This window comes from Mustela nivalis (assembly GCF_964662115.1).
Source record: "Mustela nivalis genome assembly, chromosome: 12".
In the NCBI taxonomy this organism is placed as follows: domain Eukaryota; kingdom Metazoa; phylum Chordata; class Mammalia; order Carnivora; family Mustelidae; genus Mustela; species Mustela nivalis.
In genome coordinates, this window is record NC_139031.1 from 43,331,750 (window position 1) to 43,353,104 (window position 21,355).

A 21,355-nucleotide genomic window follows, 5' to 3' on the forward strand; every position below is an offset into this window, starting at 1 on the left:
CAGGGGTATAAATTGCAATGACTTGAGCAGGAGTTACAGTTGACATTTTGCAGCAAAGAGATGCAAAAGGCAACGGGATGTGGGAACACTCACAACTGGCAAGCTTGCTGGGAGGCAGCTGGAGAACTGATCCTCTTGTGGAGTTGAATGTGTAGGAAATTGGGGATTAATGTTCTGCAGCAAATTCTCACAAAGGATTCCCTCTTTTGATGGCAGAAGATTGGCTATTAACGGGGTGGGAAAGAAACCTGTTCTTAAAGGTAGAACCCACTTTGGAGGCCATATTTACCTTAAATAAGAGTGTGCACTTTTAATTTTCCCAATGATGTTTTTAAGTTTATTCTACTCAGTTTTCTAGGTATTTATGACATGATTGCATTTTTATGGGCATATTTTCATTTCAAGAGGCAACGAGGTACTCTCTTATGCTGGTTTGCCTGAGACTTTCCTGCATCTCAAACTGAAAGTCCTGCATCCTGGGGACCTTCTCAGTCCCAGGCACACGGGGGACAGCCAGTCATCCTAGATCAGCTATGGTGGAAACTGTTGTTTGTAGTCGGACAGCTGTATGGATTTACTGAGTCACTTTGGGCAAGTTGCTTGACCACTGACACCAGAACAAGGGTCAAAATTATGCTGGCTTCCTACGATGTTGTGTGGAATTCAGTAAAACAATACTGCCATGCACGTCGTTGGTGGGCAACACATTTTTTTTTTTTACACAAATATAGTTTTTCTATCATCCTGTCTTTTCCACTTTAGCTTTTTGTGTTTTGTTTTGTTTTGTTTTTTAAAGTAAACCCCTGATGGAGGTAAGTGGGAGGCTTACCCTTTGCAAACCCTTTTGCTTTAACCTCCTGTAGACTATCTCGTTGGCTGTGCGGTGTGTTCCGGAAGCGAGCTCCACATTCACTTTTGATTGTTTCCAGGGCTGAGGGCTTGACATTTGCCTGGCAGCCCATGCTAACCAGGAATGCCTGTGTTTTTCATGGGAGGAGAGGGGACAGCCCTGGCTTCTCACTCTTGGTGTCAGATTCAGGTCACCCGGAAGTCAGCACCGATCTGCAGCTCCCTGTTTCAGAAAGTTGTTTGGAAACACTCGTGGTCAGTGGCCAGCAGGAGCTCATTCCAGTACTGACCTGGTGTCCAACAGAGCGGGAGAGAAGGTCATGCAGCCTCAGATATGAGGATAGGGAGTGAGACAAAAGAAACACTTTCTGGAGCTTGCTTTCTAACACTCAAGAGTGAAAAACGGGCAGTTTTTAAGGAATCCTTCCTCTTTTCTCACAAGGCTATGCACAAGAATTTCTTTCATGTACAAAAGAAATATATTTGGAAACTGGATGGAAACTGTAAGCACATTATTTCTCTCAGGTTGGTTTTAAGGCCTTGAGAATAAGAGCAGGCTTTTTTTTTTTTTTTTTTTTTTTGCCTACTTAGAAGGTGGGGATGAGCCTAACAGGTGTCAGTTTCATTTCTTGGGCCTGAAACCTTGGAGTCATCCTTAACTCCTCTCTTCTCTCACACGTCCAGAGTATACTTCTCTCCATCTCCACTGCTGCCACCCCGGCCAAGCCACCATCATCTTTTGCCTGAAAAACTAGATGTGGCCTCTCACCGGATCTCCTCACTCCTACTCTCCATCCTCATGTCAACAGCCAAAATGGTCTTTGAACACAGAGGTCAGATCATGCCTCTGCCCCACTCCGTATTTGCTATGAGTGCCCATTTCACCCTGAGTAAAAGCCATAGTCCTTGCAGTGATTGACACGAGGTCTTTCTGCAGCCTCCCATCCCCAACCTTACCTCCTCTGACTCTTCCCCTGGTCTCCCGACTTATTCCTAGAGCTACAAGGTCTACTTCTGATTAGGGCTGGCCCTGGATGTTCCCCTCCCTGGGATCCTCCTCTGCTTAGCGCATCCTCTCATCTCCTTCCAAGCTCTGCTCAAATCTCACCTTCCAGAGAGGCCACCGCTGACCACCCTGTGTGTGTGTACCCGTGTACCGTGGCCTGGCCTGGTCCCTCCACGTGCCTCCAGCCCACCTACTCTGCTTCTCCTCTTTCCTGCAAGTCTTGCCAGCATATCATTTGTGTATGTCTTTGCTTTAGTCTCTCATACCAAATGTTCATCAAGACACAGGTGAAAGAGAATAGGCAGATCTGAGTTCAAATCCCACCTCTACTAGCATTTATTTCCTGTCCGATTTATAGAAGTTGCTTAACCTCTGAGAGGCTCAGTTTCCTCTTCTGCAAAATAGTGACAATGAATTCACTCAGCAAGTAATTTGGTTGGGTTGGGGAGGGGAGGGACCAGCACTGTGAAAGGCACTGGGGAGGGAGAGGTGAATAGTAAGACACAGTTCTTGTTAATGCATGATTGTAAAGAGGATTAAATGCACATATGCATATCATATACCTGGTAGAGAATTTGGCATGTATTTGGTGTTCATTAAATACAGTTCACTTTTTAGGGAGGCCTGGTGGCTCAGTCAGTTAAGCATCTGCCTTCAGCTCCAGTGATTATCCCAGGGTCCTGGGATCGAGTTTCCTTCTCCTTTTAGTTCATATCATTTTCATTTCGTGCTAAGAAGAGTGAACTAGATTAGAACACACACACATACATACACGTCATTGAGCCACAGTAGGATTTTGGCGAAAGGAGCCTGGAAGAGCTCCAGGAGAGTCCAAGAGACTCCTTATATATGCAAATTGTGGCATATAGGTTTAATTTAAATAGGCAGAAACTCTGTAGCTTTTATCAGATTCTCCAGGAGTGTCCTTGATCCATAAAAGTTAAAACCACTCTAAAACCCCATGATTGGTCCACTATTCTGGGCTTCTCTAAACAAAGATTTGTAATGGAAACTCTGAAATGATGATTAATTCCAGGGTGGAAGGTGGCTTTTGTGTGGTATTGGTGGTGCTGAGCCTCCAGCTTCCTGGGTGGTGAGAGGAAAGCCTGTGTATGTCAAGGTCATTGCCTTTTGAATCCCTGGTGCCACTGGAATTTAAAGGCTTGTTCCTACGCAGATGAAACCAGCTCTGACATGGCTGGGATGACAGTGTGAGAAGTGTAAGCACAGGTGTTATGAATGCTTCATTAATCTGGGTTGAGTAGAGATCACAGAGGGCAGAGCCCCTCGGGCCCTCTGCATAATTCCATGTTCTGATTTGGGAAGCCCGAGAAAAGGACTGCCCCAAAGGGAGATGAATGCAGAAGTGTTGCTATTATTATCATTATTATTACTATCATTATTATTTGTGTTTTCGATGAGGAGCCTGCTGCTCATTTAGCTTTGTGCGTTGCTGTCTGCTCTGGAACATGTCAGCTCAGCTCGCATCATTGTCTCCTCATTTGCATGTACCATTCCAGGAACACGCTTTCTTTTCATTTCTTGCAACAGAAGAATTAGATGAGAAATGAGAGAAGTTTAAAAGACAGGAGAACAGTGCCAAGAAAGTATTTTGTCCTGCCTTAATGAAGCGAGCCAGTACTATTTTTACTATGGTCTCTCCTCTGGAGGAAAATGCTGCAGAGGCAGTGGGTGAGAAAGGGTTTCCTGGGTGTGGGATATGTGGGGTTTCTTTCTGGAGTCCCTCACTGTGTTCCCTGTTGGTCATTGGAAACCCCTCAGGAAGAGAGCGTGCCTCCCCGGGAAACCGGGGGTACATGCTGTGCTGTGTCTTTCTGAAGGTGAGGCTCTATTCGTAGGCCTTTAGATGAATGACTGATGCAGTTCCCATAATAATTAAAAGCTCTTTCAGCTTTATTGAGGTATAACTGACCAATAAAAGTTGTATATGTTTAAAGTGCACAATGTGATATTTTGATATATGTATACACTGTGAAAGGATTACTACAATCAAGCTAATTAACATACCACTTCACATAATCACTTTTTTTGGGTGCTGAGAACACTTAAGATCTACTCTTAGCAGTTGAACTCATAAAAGCAGAGTGAAACAGTGGCTGCCAGGGATGATGAGGGGGCAGGGGAATGGGGCAATGTTGGGCAGAGGTTTGTTGGTACAAGCAACGTGTGTACAAAGTTTCTGTTACTCGGGATGAGTACATCCTGGAGATCTAATACGTAGCATGGTGGCTTACAGTTAGTACTCCTATATTGTATACTTAAAATTTGCTAAGAGACTAGCTGTTAAGTTTCTCACTGCAAGGGCCTTCTCATTTCAGCATACTGCCACTATCTGCCTGTGTGGTCTTGGGTCAGTGGTCGTGGCTGTACTCTCCTCTCCCTGTTCTTGTCTGTAAAGCTACTTAAAGATGGCTGGAAATGGTCTGCAGTTGCAGTCATTGTACCGTTATCAGAGGGCTGTGGGTGAGAGGGCTGTTGGTTAACCAGACGCTTAGCATTAGCCTTCCAGCTTACACAAAAATACCTACTTTGGGGAGACACCATAGTGGGTAGGCCAATGACAGGCTTCGGTTTAAATCCAGTTCTGCCACTTACTAGATGACCTCGGGCAAGTTAAGTTTCCTCTGAAGTTTTCAAGCATTGTCATGCTTACAAAGAGGGTGATACATACTACATATGGTAAACAGTAGCTATTCTTATTATTATACTGCTACTCTTACTATTACTAACTCACATTGGTAGCAAATACTTATTTTGGGGGAGAGGAGAGACTGGATATGTCCTGTGGACACTACGGCAGGGTTAAGCCTGCCCTTTCCGGAACAGTGAAGGCTCTGTATGCACATGGCCTTTTAGAGCTATATTTTGACAACTGCTCAATTACCCAGATAGCTGAAAACTATGTCAGCCACGATCCCAATGCATTATTGATGTTGGCCCTTTTTTTCCAGCGGCATCGCCGGGTCCTTGTCAGTGGAGAACAGGAAGGGTATTCTCTCTCTCTCTTGTGTCCCTTGGAGGCAGGCCAGAGTGGAATCCTGCTCCAAAATGTTACTTCCCTTCAAAGGTGAAAAGCATGAGTCACAGCTGGTCGTCCCCCTGGGTTATTTCCGCGGGGGGGGGGGGGCTCCTCCGCACCATTTCACGGGTGATTAAGGACAGGCAAGCGCGCTCCACTGGGAGTGAGGACAGAGCCGGCGGTGATGCAAAGAGGGATTTTCCTTCGCTGAGCAAACACCCAGCGACGTCACCGAGCCTCTGGGGCGCTATCAATTGCTGCGGTGAAAGGTGAAAGGCCTTTCGGAGGGGATATTGATTTGGCGTGATGGTTAGCAGCAGCTGGGACAAAGGGAGCCTCCTCGACGCTGCTGCGGGCTTCTGGCCGCTTTGGAGGACCTGGCCAATGAGAAAAGCGTGTCCTCGATGTTTGCAAATGCCGGGCGAGATGGGCTCAGCCAGCAGCACGAAATGACGCGGAGTCAGGCCGCTGCCAAGATGCCCAGAATAATGCGTTCACATGTACTTTTGGAGAACAAACTCTGATAAGCACTCAAATTTAAGCACGTGCTTAATTGGCTTAAAGAAAAGAGAAAGAGAAAGAAAAGTCCAATCACCACATTTTCAGAAGGAGTTTTTTTTGTCTTTAAATTTCTGTAGCCTTTTTTAGGAGTGTTTTTTTTTTCTCCCCTTTATCCCCCCCCCCCCCCATTCCTCCCCTACCTCCTTTCCTTTATGTTTTAAGTGGTTTATGATGATGCTTTTATTAGTCGTGGTTTCCGGGGCTAGATAGTAACTGTGGGCGGTAGGTGATCGCTGCAATTTTAATAAAATTTATAATCAGATTGAATGATAGAAGTCTCCCTGCCAAGATTCTGACATATGCACATTTTCATTTTGATGAGAATGTTGTTTTTAAGAGCCATAGTTATCAAATAAAGCTCCTGAGGTGACCAGGAGTAAATGACCAGCCTGCTGTCAATAAACCCTTCACCAAGTTTGATTTTGCTGTGGGAGGTGGAGGGATTTTGAAAAGGTCATGGATGCATTAAAATTTCCTCTCTGACCAGCTGGTTCTAGAACAAAGAGATGGATAAATCCTGCAGTAAATGAATAGGAAATGTGGTCCCAAGTCCCAGCTATAGTAGTATCTTTAGGAATTGCTTGGAATTGATGGCAGAATGTTTTCTGATAGATTGGGTCGTACATAGAGCAGCAGTACATGGCAAATGATTACTGTGGTCATTAAAATTGGAACCTCCATGGCAAATGAGACCAATTTCTGCCCCAGATGGAGAGGCTACTCCTGCTACGTTGTGTGGATGGGTGAAGGGTGGGGACTGATTTTCACGAATGCTCTGTGGGCCTGAGTGGGCATGGGAAATAGGAACTGGAATCTTTGTTATCTGGAGGCTGGTGCCGAAGGCTGTGTTTGGTGTGCCTATAGTGAAATCAGAAGGGCTGCAAACAGGATTGACAAGATTGGAGCTCTGTTCAAGGACTTGGTACTTTCTTTTCAGTGCTTTGGTTAAGATTTCTTAAGTGCTTCTGAAATCCCACTGAGGAGAATTATTTTCATTTCTTCACTTACATTTAGCCCAGGCAATGGAGTAGCCACAGGACGGTGCCTGTGGGAGTCCACCCCGTTCCATGGTGGTACTGGTGGCACAGAGGGTTTTTAGAGCCTCTGGCTAAGATTTGCTTTGCATGCTAATTACTTTTCCAATTGTGCCCATAAATTTCCATGCCTCTCCATAAATCAGGTCCCACACCCTACTTATAGGAGTCTGTTTATATCTCAGAAGTAAAAATATAAGCATATGCCAACTTCTGATGAATTTGTCAGTCTGTATGTAGGAAGGATTCAGGGTCTTTTTTATTAGTATGAATCTGTCAAAAATGTATGGGTGGAAGGTATTCACGGGGACATTATTTTATTCTTCTGGATCTTAAAAAATCCTTTCACTTTTGAGAATCAGAGGGAATAGAATGGGCCATTTAGGTGTCCTGGAGGACAATTTAAAAAAATGCCCTCGGGAGCATTTCCCCTAATTTCCCTTGTGTCCTTAATCACACAAAAAGTAACATTTCACTTATCTGGACATACAGTTAACCTTTTATGCACCAAAATGTAACCTGGCCAGCACCTTACTGCCTTTCCCCAAACAACCCCAAATTAGCTTCCCGTCTAGTTGAAGATGGATTTGTTTCCATGTCTCAGGTTTGCTCATTGAATATAGTTCCTATGGCAGGAATCATTTTGGACTATAAATGAAATACATTTCATAATCCTTCTCTGAAAAGCCCAGTTGGTCATGGGCCATTTGTTCTGTTATAACCTCAGGGACAGTGGCGGACAGGACACTTGTGATCTCTGCCCTCTGGGACACTAGTCTCATGAATCTTGTAGTAATACTACCAACAGGGAAATCAGATCATCACTGATTGGATTAGTTCAGTATTGTCACTGTGGGTTTTGGATGCTGGAACTCATGGGTCTAGATCTCTCCTCAGTTCAGGTCAACTTTCTTTTTTTTATTTGTAAGCTAAAGATTATTTTTTTGAGAGAGCAAGAGAAAGAGAGAGGAGTTTGCGGAGGGAGGGGCAGAGGGAGAGGGAGTGAGAGAATCCTCAAGCAGGTTCAGCCCTGAGTGCAGACCTTGAGGTAGGGCTGGATCCCAGGACCCTGAGACCAAGACCTAATGGGAAATCTATAGTAGGCCTCTTAACTGACATCCCCACTCAGTGCCCCAGGTTACTTTTTGAGATCATTTGCATTCTTACTCCTTTCCAAACACTCTTCATGTAGCAACCAGAGTGACCCTTTACAAACACACCTCTTGGAATCCCTAAGTGATTTCTCCTGGTACTTCAGAGGAAAGCCACCCTCAAATCTGCCCTCGGGGCTCTAGTAAGGCACTACCTGGCTCCTCCCTGGCTCCTCCTCCCACTCCCCTTCCCACTCCCCCTCCCCACCCCCCCCACCCTGCTCTTTGCCACATCACCCCAGCCACCACTAACTGCCCTCAAGCTCCTTCCTGCACCAGAATCTTTACATATGTTGTTCCCTCTTGACAGAAATGTTTTCCTCCTTTCTGTTAGCTAGATGACTTCTTTATCTCCTTCAGGGCTTGGCTCCCTTGTCCCCTGCTTACAGACGTCATTCTTGACCACACAGGTGGATTAAAGATGGCTCTGAAATCTGTGTCACTTTCTTCCCTCCCCACCCCCCAGCCTTGGAAGGTAGAATTTATTTCTCCTGACCTTGAATCAGAGCTAGCACTGTGATTGCAAACAAATACAGTGGAAGTGATCCTGGCCCAGCCTTTGAGAGGAATGGCAGCTTCCCCCCCTTTTTACGCTTGCTGTCACAAGCCAGGGCCCCACGTGTGCGTGAAATCATATTTGATAGTATGATTGCAAGTGTGTGAGAGACCCCAAACAAGACCAGTGGAAGAACTGCCTGGTCAACCCTGAAATCATGAGAGGTAAAAAAATGGTCGCTGTTGTTCTGAACCACTACATTTTAGAGGGTGGTTTGTTATAAAGCAGTAGTTGGTTGATGCCAACCTATTTATAAATAGGCCCCACCCCTATTGTTTTCTGTACTGGATTCTGTTTATTGTCTTTTTAGCACATTTAATGATTTGTGATGATGTGTTTATTATCTGTTTCCCTACTTAGACTGACATTCCATGGTGGAGGCACTGGGTTTCTTATTGACCACTGTATACCTCTCACCACAGGGCGCCTAGCGCATAGTAAGCACTCAGCAAAGTTTGTTGAATGAATGAATGGATTTTCAAAGTCCTGGCATTTGTTTGTGACATTGGGTCTGTGTCATCCCACCTTCCCACTCCCTGTCCTGCTACAGAGATAAGAATCTGCAAATCTTTTTCTCTTGTGGCAGTTCAAAACAATTTTTTGAAAAAAAATTATTATTCTTTATAAATTGTACTTGTTAAATTAATTCTGCTTTGCATCTACTACACACCTTCTCAACAGATTTTAACAGTTCCCTACCGACAAGAGCATAAAAGGTCTAAGCTTCCATAGGGTGGCCCCAGCCCACCTCAATGTCCAGCCTTTGCTGTCCTACCCCTGGGGCCCCTACACCAGGCACACCCATTCCTTGCCATCACCTGTGCCACCACACGCATTTTCACTTTCCTGGAGTTTCTCTTCTCTAGTTTTTTTCCTCCAGGAAGCCTTTGCCAATGGCCTGTGCCCTTAGTGGGCATTCCTTCTTCTTATCTGTGAACAAACCATTGAACCACATCCTTGGATGGGAGCAGGAGCCATTCTTGAGATCTGGGAAGGAGGCTCAGGGATAATGGAGCACTGGTCCATGGCTTCTGCTCTCAGCTCTGCCACTGGGCCTTCTGCACTGGGCTTCATTGAAACTGGCTGGGCTACTTGTTCCTCTCCATATGATTAGCATCTTGGCTAAAAGGGTTGCTAAGGTCCCTTTCTGTGCCGAGGTTTTCCACATTCAAATTTGCTTCACAGCCATCAGAAGAACAACCCGCTGATTTATGTGCATTTGGGTCAGAATTTGGCTGACTGTAGCATCAGCAGTTTTACATGAACAGAATTTTCAATTTCATTAGTACAGCCACGTTAATTCTGCTGGGTTGGCAGTGTCTTCTGAGAGGCAGAGTGGCCACGAGAGCAAGGAGCCAGGAGCCGCGTGCTATCGTGTTACCTGGCCACTAGTGGAGGGTAGATCAGTGGAGGGAGGCCAACAGATCTCTTGGACCTCATCCACTTCATCTCTAAACTGGGGATAAAAATAACATATTTCACTCACTTTAGGATCATTTTGAGGAACTCACTTGTATAATAATGGCAATGCCTTGGTAGGCCATTATCAAACTGCTACTGAAACAAAATTATTGGGGCACCTATTTATCAAGATAAAAAGTCTCCTTACATTTACCTCGGGTCCCCTGCCCACCCCAAGGTCCTGTACCATTTCCAGGTTCCTTGCCTTCATGTTCTATTGGATGGATGAGATGGGGGAGGAACTCTACTATGCTTGGAGAGCTTTCAGTGTTTAAGGCAGTGGCCATACATTTTTTTTTTTAACTCCTTCCAAAAATCCTCTATGGGAGTTATATTAGTCAGAATTTTTATGGTTTTCAGTGGCAGAAGTCTGATTCATATTGTTTATTTGGTTCATATAACTTTTTTGGGGAGGGGGTTGAGCTTTTTTAAATTAAAAAAAATTTTTTTTATTAACATATAATGTATTATTTGTTTCAGGGGTACAGGTCTGTGATTCATCTGTCTTACACAATTCATAGCACTCACCATAGAATATATCCTCCCCACTTAAAAAGTCCATGGATAGCTCTGGCTTCAGGCATTGTAGGATCAAGGGGCTCAAAAGATCCTTTAACCTTTGCTTCTTTGTGTCTATAGCTATTCTCTCTGCTGTTCTCTGTGTTGGTGTCATTTTTTTCTGGTATACTCTCTCTACCTGGTAAAAAGATAACCCCGGGGCCAAGATAACTTCAAGCTTTATAATATTATCTCAAAGGAAAGATAAATAGACCCTCTCTCTTTCCCAGTGGCCATATCAAATCTCTCATAGGGAACAAATGCTATAGTTACATGTCACCCTTTGGTCACTTTGTTTAGAGATACAGGGATGGCTCTGATTGACCAACTGAAGTTGTGTTTATTAGAGTCAAATCTAGCCAGACTCCAGATTTTTCTGTAGCTTTTTTGGGGACCCATGAAAAGTTTGGTTATCCCAGGCCAGGCTGTGGGTTTCAAAGGTATGTGAGAACTGAAAGAGATCTGGCAGCCGATGAGCCCAACCTAGCCCATGGCCAGAGAAGGGAAGTATCTTTATCTTATCCCAGGTCATGTGTGATTCAGTGCTATGCTTAGACCTCTACTTGCCTGTGCCACCTCCACTGGAAGCATTGCATGAGTTTGCCACAGCACATGAAAGATTCTACCAGAAAGAGGGGCAGAAACTTGTTCAGTGAGACCATACCTGAGGTGGGATTGCATCCTATTTCTTCTCCTGTCTGCTCCCCCTCCCCCTCTTGGCCAAACTCTGGGTAGCTGAGATGGTAGCTACTCAGAGCCCCATTTCAGATGGGCCAGAGAATGGGAGTCCTCTGGCCTTAGTGGTTCACCCTTCTTCATGTACTTCCTTTTTCCTGGTGGAAGTGGTTCCTGAGACTGAGTCTTCCCCAAATTATAAAACCAAAATGAGAAGGCATCAAAGGGAAAAGACAGTGTGACTGTCACCAGAGAGGCCCCTTGCCAGAAAGGGAAGCCGATGGGAGAGAAGAGCCTCCGCTGGCAGTGTGTTATGGGGCTGGCTCACATCTGGTGTGAACGGGAAGGAGGAGCTGCGGTGCCTGGCGGTGCTACTTCCCATATCCTAAAGTCTTCTCTAGAACTTCCCCCTCAGCAGACTCTCTGGATGATGCCACTGCCAAATCATGAAAAATATAACAAGGGCGCTGGTGAGCTTCATGAAGGTTGAAGCAGGCAGTCCTGATCTCAAAGCCTCTTGAAGGGTTCTTTGGCGACAATGCCGTGCACTTTCTGGTTGTGTCTCTTTTCTTCGGGCAACTCTTCCTTCTTCATAGGCCGAGGCGCTCATTTGTATTTGATAGTCGGATTCCTCTTATGGAACCCTGGTTATCATTTGCCCCATGGTTGTTGCATATGCCCCTGGCAGGTTCCTGGAGAGCTGATCTCAGTGTATGATGTGTATTCAGGGCAGCGGGCACCCTTGACATGGGACCATGCCTTCCACTGCTTAGCATCACCCCTCATTCTCCATCATGTGGGGAGAGCCTGAGTTTCTTCCATGACCATAGCCTGGCTGATCCTTCCAGCCTTTCCTCCTGTTCTTCTTAGTTATGCACTTACAGTCAAGCCACCTAAAATAGTCTGGGAGCAGCTGCACACCCCACACCTTCTCGTGCTTCTGTGTTTCTTTTCATTCAGTGTGCCCTTTCTGGAATCACCTGCCTTCACTCATCTTCCATGTAAGCAACTTCTCGTTCGTTTTCAAGATCCAGTTTGAATGTCACCTCTGCTTTCCTGTCCCTCTCCCCCCAGCATCAGTGACCCTTCCTCTGTGTTCCTGCAGGCCCGCCTTCTCTGTTATCGATCCTTTTACTTACCTTTTTATGTGTCTGCAGGGACACAGAAAGGAAAGGAATAGGAGCTTTGCACTCTGGTCTGGGTTTAAAACCTGGCTCTGCCACTTGTTAACTGTATGTCTTTGCAAAAGGGATCTGACCTTTGAGAACCTCTTCTTGCCTTTACTTGTAAATGGGCATGAGGAGCTCTTCTGAACTGTTTGGTTGAGGATGAAATGAAACAGCCTGTGAGGTGCTTAGCATGATGCTTGGCAGAAGGTAGTAGTGTTCAGTAACAGGTAAAAGTAGTGATTGTGGTTTTTATGATTATTATTGGGTTGTGATGTCCTAGAGATGAAAGGGACCTGAGGGCTCATTCTTCGCATATAAAGCCTGATGCCTACTTCCTTGTCGGAGAGTCACCCAGCTTTTCCTTGAACTCTGCTACACAAAGAGACATCACTTTCTCTCTTATCTTTAGATACTTAATGCTGCTGATACAGAGGCTTGCCTAGTGCTTAGACAAAGTTACTCTATGTTTATTTGGGGAACTATTTTAAATTGGCAGTTATATTTATGTATATATGTATATGTATGTATATATGCATTATATATTATATATGCATGTCTGTCTTTTTTTCTATTTTCTATTTTCTATCTATTTGTATCTAAACATCTTATATGATGTTTCACCATATAAGATTTCCTAAAAAGTCTTACTGAAAAAGCTGGGTAAGGAAGTCACAGTGGAAATTAACTTCCCAAGCAAAGTTGTGAGTGGCTTTGCATTTCCTTAGATCTTTAGATTCTCGGTGGGTTTGCATCTGTTTATTGCCTCTCTCTGTGTGGACTATCCATGGAAACTGTTGTTCATAATGTTGCTGCAGCGGTCAAACATATCCTGTCTGTGCTAGATAAAAAGAATAAAATCTGAGTAACATAATAACATGATGCATCTAATAGTACTAATACTTTATTGGCAGGAAGCAGACAGATTTTTTCCTAATGTAGTTTAGAAACAACCCTGAATTAGGAGCAAGAAATCCTAAAATAGTTTACGGTACTTTGGCTTCAGTTTTCTCATCTGCGAAGTGGGAGTATTCCTCACGCAGAAATGGGAGATAGAGAAGGCAGAGGTGGACCCTGTCCCTGAGAATGATGCATTTCCTCCCTGCCCTATTCAACCAGAGCAGCTCTTTCTTTAATTTTTCAACATGAAATAGCATTGGAGTCCCTTATAAAATGTTATTCTAAATAAAATGTTCTGTCACTTAAAAATTTTGTAAACTTCTAGACCATATTATCTTTAAGGTCTCTCCGGCTCCAAAAACTATGTGTCTCTAAAATAAAGAAGAGTGATGTATCCTTGCTAACTTTCTGGTGCATGTTCAGTTTTAAAAAATGAAACAAAATTACTTTTCAGAAACTTATTTTTAAAAAAAGATTTTGTTTATTTGACGGAGAGAGACACAGTGAGAGAGGAAACACAAGCAGGGGGAGTGGGAGAGAGAAAAGCAGGCTTCCTTCAGAGCAGGGAGGCCAATGCGAGGCTTGATCTCAGGACCCTGGTGTGGGGCTCCATCCCAGGACCCTAGGATCATGACCTGAGTCGAAGGCAGCTGCTTCACAACTGAGCCACCTAGTTGCCCCACATTTTAGAAACTTTTTTTGAATAATATTTTTTGTCTTCCCTTTCTGATTGGCTTAATTGCAGGGAAAGGCTGTTCCTTTTCTTTTTCTTCCAAAATTTGCTCTTCTCTGACTTAATCCAAATCACACATCTGAAGAAAAGGTGATAGGTATGGTGGAGGACAGGAAGACAAATATGCTTTATTATTCCCTTGTATCCTTTCATCCCAGGCTAGTCTTTGGAGAATCCATACCATAATTAAAATATGTTTTCAACAACATGCATCTCCCTTTTCTGCGGTTTCTTCCCCGCCCCCCTACCCCGTTCTCTCCAGATGACCTTGTAGACTCATAAAGGTGGAACAGATGTAAAAAAAATCTTTATACCGAAATTCTTCACTTGAACCATGTTGAAAATGGGACCCGGTGGGGGGACAGATTTGTGCTGGATAGGGTAATGAGCCGTAACTCAAACGCGGGTCTTTTCCAGGTCAGTTCATTTTCTAGTAGGTCTGGAAAACCTCCTGTGCTTTAGTTCCCTGATTGTAAAATAGGGATGATAAGAATAGTATTTGCCTATTGGAGTTGTTGCTAATATTATGTGAGCATAGAACCTTAGAGCAGTGCTTGGACTATAGACAGTTTTGGATACCTGTGTGCTGTTCCCCTCATTACTACACTTCCACATTCCGACAGCAGGCTGCCCAAGGTGCACAGAGATGGTAACCTCATTTGGAACCATGCTGCCTCCCGTCTTGCATCCCCAAAACAAGTTATTAAAATATGTCTTTTTTTTTTTTAAACATCTAGTTTTAGCAGGTTACTGCTCCCTGCTGGGTAACATTGGGTAGGTAATAGGTTCTTTTCAGATAAATGAATTTAATGTTAACATGTTGGCTGCTTAATGCTATCTTTGTCTGGTGGTAATGTGTTAACTCAGTGATAATGTATGTGCTTCCAGAAAATCAAGGACTGACTTTCATGAGGTGACTTCAGATTGTGTGGTAGGTGAGTGTGTAAGTCGTTTTCAATCAAATGGGTCAGTCATCTCACCTTGAGGAAGCCACTTTCTTCCACTGGAATGAATGGGGGTGGTCATGCCATTCCCATCACTCTCACCTCACCTCTAATTTCTGGAAAGTAAATGCCGACTACCAAATGGGTGAGCATTTAGGATTTAAACACTATCACTGTATTCCTTTATCAAGGTCGTATGACTATAACTTTACTGGAAAAAATGAGGAAAAACTAGCTGTTATCTTTATCACTATCTTACTTTTGAGAAGCAGGCATAGAACTAATGGCTAGCCAAAGGATTCTGGGAGTGTGAATGAAAGAATCTGCCAGGGAGGGAAATATGGTTAAGGGGCAAGCTGCACCCAGAATCTCAGGAGCCCTGGGTCCCAGCTTTGAAATAGCCCTGGGAGGTGGTAGTGGCTTCATCTAGATGGGAGTTAGGCTGCAATCAACTTGAGCCAGGATCTTTCTTTTTCCCTCTTTGGTCTCTCTCTTAATACCCCCTCCTTCCTCCCTTCCCAACTCCCTATCTGGTCCCATACTTCCAGAGCACAGTGCTTTATTGACACTGTGAATGACCTAGGGGGACACAGTGAGTTGCCACTTTGTGGAGCTGAACCTCTTTGCCAGTCTCAACGCCTGCCCTACCATTGCGCCCCTGCAGGGACCTCTTGAGGAATATGTGGCATTAATCGGTGGGACTTCCTACCTCTTCAGTGTTGGTTTATATTTTTCTTCCGGGCACCACCGCCCCCCCCCATGCCCTCCCCCCACCCTATCATGGGTCGGGGAGGCGGGGAGGGATGGACAAATGAAGGCTCTCATTAGTAAGAACATATCAGGTCTTTTTAAGTGTGATGTGTGATTACTTTAATCCCTACCAATTGCTTTAATATTTCAAATGGACCCGGGTCTCCGGCGGGCCTGTAGGTGAGCCGCACCTGAGAGCTGCCGGCGCGAACTCCGCGGAAGGTCGCCGCGCCGTTCTGCCCGCAGCCCTCTGGGGGGCCGCTGCCCTCGGTTCCCCGGGACGGCGCGCGGGGCACCTCGGGCATCGTTTTGTGCGCGCCGGGGCGGTGCGTGGCGCGCGCGGGGCTCCCGGTCCGAGGCCCGAGCGTGTGCCCCGCGGACGGCGCTTCCCCGCGCGCCCCTCCCTCCGCGCCCGCGGGTGTCAGACCAGACGCCAGCCCCGGCGCGCTGACAGACGACTTTTCTCAGTTGTCAGTTTTCTCGCTTGTCAGCAGAGCTGCTGGTAAGTGAAAGAAAACAAGAGACGGGGCGCGAACGCGGCGAGGCTGGGCAGAGACGGTGGGACGGGAGGAGGGAAGCCGCGGGCCGCCCGCGGCTGGGGCGGGGGGCGCGGGCCGGTGAGGTGCGCGGCCTCCAGGTCGGACCACCCCGCCCGCACCAGCTCCCCCTTGGCGCTTCCCTTTCCCTCTCTCGCCTCTTTCCCTTCTCTCCCTTCAGTCTCCCCCTTCCTACCCGGTCTCCCTTTCTCCCCCAAATCCATCCGCTGCTACACTGATCGTTTCTGTGGCTTTGTCTTAAAAAAAAAAAAAGAAAAAAAAAAGAAAGAAAAAAAAATCCGAGTAGGTCCGAGGTGCTTTCTCCTGGAGCAGGAGCACAATCCCTGTTGTGCTCGGGACCATGGCTGGTTCCTGCAGCTGCCTCCGGGAGGCACCTGGGCCGGGGGTCGCCCGTGCTGCGAGCCCGCAGTAAGTCCAGGTTTGGGGGCACAGAAAGTGACAGGCAAAGGCGCGCGGCGCCGGGCTGGGGCTCGAGGGCCGGACCCGCGAGGAGGCGGGGAGAGGGCCAGCCCAAACTCTCACAGCCTCACTCCCAGTGATAACCTGCAGCTATGGAGTCGCCAACCAAGGAGATTGAAGAATTTGAGAGCAACTCTCTGAAGTACCTGCAACCCGAACAGATCGAGAAAATCTGGCTTCGGCTCCGAGGGCTGTAAGTAAATCTATTTACTTCTCTTACCCCGTTTCTCTCTGCAATCGGTATTTTACGACCCTGCTACAGCCATGACTGCTCACCCCCTTCCTGCAGGTCCCTTTAAATACAGCCCTGGACGTTCCACAACTGCTTCTCGATTAATTACAGTCACTGCTACCTTTTTTCCCCCCAAGAGACTTGGGTTTTGTTTGTTTGTTTGTTTTGTTTTGTTTTGGGTATTTTAGAATGCCTTGCTATTTCCATAGCATACTTTCTTTGGGGGAAGGGGAAATGTCTTTAGATTTCAGTTGTAGTTAGCTCAATGTCCACGGAGATGTTTCTCATCTTTTTATCCAAGGAGGAAAGTCTGGGGGCACTCAGGCCACAGACTGTTAATCAAAGGAAGATACTCTCTACAAAATGCTTGCAAACATCTTGGCAGGTGGTCCAAGAACTTACCAACAGTTCAAATTCAACATTCATTCTGACTGCTCAATTTTCCTCTTCCTTGCCCCGGTCTAGTTCAACTTCTGATATTTTCTTAGGATTCTTTCTATTGGGGAAATAATTACTAGAAGGTAGGTCTGTTTCTGGAGAAAGCGGGGGGTCAGAACAAATATTGGAGTTTCCTAGCAATATTAGAATAGTGAAATAGCACATTTGCTTTCAGTACAGTGGCCAGAATTCTAGTTGGACTGATGGATAGAGATCTCTGAATTTCATTCACTTCATTGTTTCTGCTAAGGGCTCTTTCCTCTCTCTTACCGACAATCTCCTGCTAAGGAGAGGTGTCCTTAAAATACGTGGTATTTTCTGGAAGAAGATTTTATAAACAATGAACAGCTGGTTATCCTGGTCAGGAAGCTCTAGTGATAGCTGTGCATTTACAGCTTGCCCCTCAGTTGACCAGGCAGATCCCCAAAACACCTTTCATAACTACCATACTCATTTCATGAGACATTTGGCATCAAATATCTAGTGCTAAAACAACAACAACAGTTTTTTTTCCAAGTATATTCTCCATTCTCTTCCTTATGGACAGTGATAGGAATAGGAGCTCCCTGGCAGTTCGTTTTGCAGTAGTTAGTATGTTTGAAAGCGTGCATGCGCGCACGCACACATACACACAACCTGAAACAAAATAAAAAAGGCGCTGATATAAGTTAGCTTCATCCTAGAGGAGACCACATCCCAACCGGGATGTTCAAAGTTTCTACAGGGAAGGGATAGGCATATATGTTTTTTAAGGCATATATGTTTTCAATGGCACATTGAAAGCGCCATTTATAAAAGCCCTTCCATCAGTAATCCAAGTGAGTTTCATTGCCACGGATCTGCAAAGGAAACCATGCCAAATAAGATGATTTTTGGGTTGTCTGGCTGGTGCAGACAGAGGCGGTACTTGGAGATCTTGTCTTTTTGGTTGGCAAGCTGTCCTCACCATTGAGGTGCATTTGGTGTTTACAGTAAGCACATGTTGTATGTATGAACATTACAACTGATCATATTGGGGTGCATTCAGAAAATCATTGTGTCTGTAAAGTCGGGGTCTGAGGTAGGCAGCATCAAAGTGCTGCTGGGGGGGGTCCCCTAAAATCTCAGCTGGAGGGACTTGTCCACACACATTCAGGAGCTACTTCTCTCTGGCTGTTTTTATAACTACAACCAACCCCATGGAGCTGCTCAGGCTAGAGGGGAGTGTTTGAGTAAATCAGCCAGGCTGAGCATGTGTGTGAAAAAGCATTTAGTGCTTATAACACACTGTCTTACCGCTTTCTGGTTCCTGTCTTTTCGGCTTCTCTCCCCAAGGTGTTGGGGTGTGACATAACCACATTTTCGTTCTCTCGTCTCTTCCATCTACTCAGCATCCTGTGCCTTTGAACATAAAAGGTGTGGGTTGGTTCTTCTCCAAGTGTGTGTTTTTGAATTCCTCTCTTTACCCTTCCTACTGAAATGCACTCCCTAAAAGCAATCTGAGGAGATCTGTTGCTCCGCTTTCTATTTTGAAAAGGACATGTTACTATCGTTATTGTGACATATATATATATATATATATATATATTTTTTTTTTTTTTTAACTACTGTTAATGGTTCTTACTGCCACTTAAAAAAAAATCCAAAAAACCCAAACAGTAGTGCTATGATAAGTTGCTAAAGACTCTGGAAACCGAAGGCATGCTTATTTATACCATTTGGAATAACACTCTTGCTGTTCAAAAAACAGAAACTCATAGGAGGTGGAAGGGTATGTTTCTGTTTGTCCACACAACAGATTGTCGGTAAGAGAGAGGAAACAGCTCTTACAACATTTTAGAAAGACCAAATAGCCACAATTGGATTTTCACTATTACCTTGACTCCCTTTAGAAGGGGCTTTATAGGCAAACACAGATAGTCAAGAATTTGGTTCAGTTTGTTGGAGAGTCATCTAAGTTCAGGACTTGATCATCTCATACCTGGACGGTTCAGTGGCATCAGTCTTCTTGTCAGTATCTTCTGTGTTCAGTCTACTGTTCAATTTTTCATCTCCTCTGTTAGAACGTAAGTTCCTTGAGGATGAATACCTTGTGTGTCTTACTACTATACTCCAGGACATAGAGCAGAGTCTGGCACATAGTAGATGTTCAAATAATAGATGATGACGGAAACATTAAGGAACACATATGAACTTTTTAATAGTAAAAAGGAGGATAAATATATATTGGGGTCAGCTTAGAGGCCACATGATCTATCCACACTGTATTGCATGAAGTAGACAGGAGTTAAGTTTTGTTAACATCATTACCCAGGTTGGGCACAGAAATCTAAACTGAAGTAAGAACAGGGTAAGATGTGGGAAAGGAATGGTCCTTACCAGCAGAAAGAGGATTGTTATTGCTGTTCTTATCTGCCAAGAATCCACAATGTAGGAGAATATAGGGGATGGTCCTTTACGTGTTACAACCTCCACCCATTGCTCTTTCATGCTTTGTTTCCTTTTTTTTTTTTTAAAGATTGTATTTAGTTAAGAGACAGAGAGAAATTCTGAGAGCGTGAGTGGGGAGGTGGGAGAAGGCTGAGGGAGAAGGAGAAGCAGACTTCCAGCTGAGCAGCAAGCCCAGTGGGATCCCCTGGGATCATGACATAGCTCAAAGCAGATGCTTGACCGACTGAATCACCCAGGCGCCCCCCATGCTTTGTTTCTTTTTTTTTTTTTTTAATATTTTATTTATTTATTTGACAGATAGAGATCACAAGTAGGCAGAGAAGCAGGCAGAGAGAGAGGAGGAAGCAGGCTCCCTGCTGAGCAGAGAGCCCGATGCGGGGCTCTATCCCAGGACCCCGGGATCATGACCTGAGCCGAAGGCAGAGGCTTTAACCCACTGAGCCACCCAGGCGCCCCTGTTTCTTTTTTCTTACACATCTCATCACCTGAAAGCTATGTATTTTATTTACTTATTATGTAAACGTATTTTACATGTGTATTTATTTTATTTACTTATTATGTACTTTACTTATTGTGTTTATTGTCTGTCTCCTCCAACTGAAATATAAGCTTCATGAGGACATAGTTTTTTGGACTGTGTTGATTGCTGGTGTGTCCCTGCACCAGTACTATCTGGTATATAGTAAATTCTCAATACGTATTTGAAATCTAGAGCCTGTTCACATATTTTTCTGGGAAAAAATTTGGAAAACCTTTTTTTTTTAAAAAGATATTTATTTATTTATTCGATAGAGATCATAAGTAGGCAGAAAGGCTGGCGGGGTGGGGGCTGGAGCAGGCTCCATGCTGAGCAGAGAGTCTGATGCGGGGCTGGATCCCAAGACCCTGGGATCATGATCTGAGCCAAAGGCAGAGGCTTTAACCCACCCAGACGTTTTGAGGTGGCGTTTGAGCCACCCAGACACCCCTGGGAAAAACACTTAATCTAGCCTTGTAACAACATCAGGATGCTAATAGCACATCGACTATCAGAAATGGGAATTTTAAACACTATCTCCCCCTCTTGAGATTGCAAAACCCTTGCAAGTTTTGATGTTTACTATAATGATGACTCTTATCTCCCTTGAGCAAGGTGCTGAACACCTTGCATGGAGACTGACTGTGATTCGAGGTTTGTGGTATTCTTCACTCTCCCTCTGCAGCCCTGCTACCATCTCATACCCACGTTCCTCTAAGCCAGGGGGAAACAAATACTACACACCTGAGCTTTTTAATCATCTCTGCCAAAGGGATGCTATCTGCTTACGTTTCTGGGAGGAGCCTCTCCCCCACCCCCCCATTTCCGTTTCAGTAGACCTCTGTTGTCCCCCAGTACCATTGTCATACCTCTTTCCTCTGTAGAGATGGTGGAATCTGTAAGAGCCCTTCCCGGTGGTTGTTTTGTCAGAGAATTTTCCAACCAGGGAAAATATGACAAGGGTAGCCCTTTATTCCTCTGGTGATGTCGGGGAACCTCAGGACTGTATAGGTTGGAGTCATGACTTGCACCTTGGGTCCTGATCAAGAGTTTTCCTATTTGCCAGCCTGTTCTATGATGACAAAAAATGTTTCTATACTTTTTTTTTTTTTTTAAAAGATTTATTTATTTATTTATTTGACAGAGAGAAATCACAAGTAGACGGAGAGGCAGGCAGAGAGAGAGAGAGAGGGAAGCAGGCTCCCTGCTGAGCAGAGAGCCCGATGTGGGACTCGATCCCAGGACCCTGAGATCATGACCTGAGCCGAAGGCAGCGGCTTAACCCACTGAGCCACCCAGGCGCCCTTTTTTTTTTTTTTTTTTCTTTAATTGAGAGCA

The 21,355-nt window shown here is 45.0% G+C and overlaps 1 protein-coding gene across 14 annotated transcripts in view; it reads left to right on the top strand.

Annotated features, from left to right (window-relative positions):
* Positions 1-21,355, top strand: part of PDE1C (phosphodiesterase 1C) — a 493,351-nt gene that overhangs the window by 173,251 nt on the left and 298,745 nt on the right. Inside the window, exons 1-2 of one of the 14 annotated variants that reach the window (XM_082691811.1) lie at positions 15,425-15,886; positions 16,491-16,593. The exons of 11 other annotated variants lie outside the window; for them this stretch is intronic. In XM_082691811.1, coding sequence (XP_082547937.1) covers positions 16,493-16,593 — 101 coding nt within the window. In that variant the 5' untranslated portion in view covers positions 15,425-15,886; positions 16,491-16,492. 2 more of the 14 variants (XM_082691798.1, XM_082691810.1) reach the window with 2 other exon arrangements.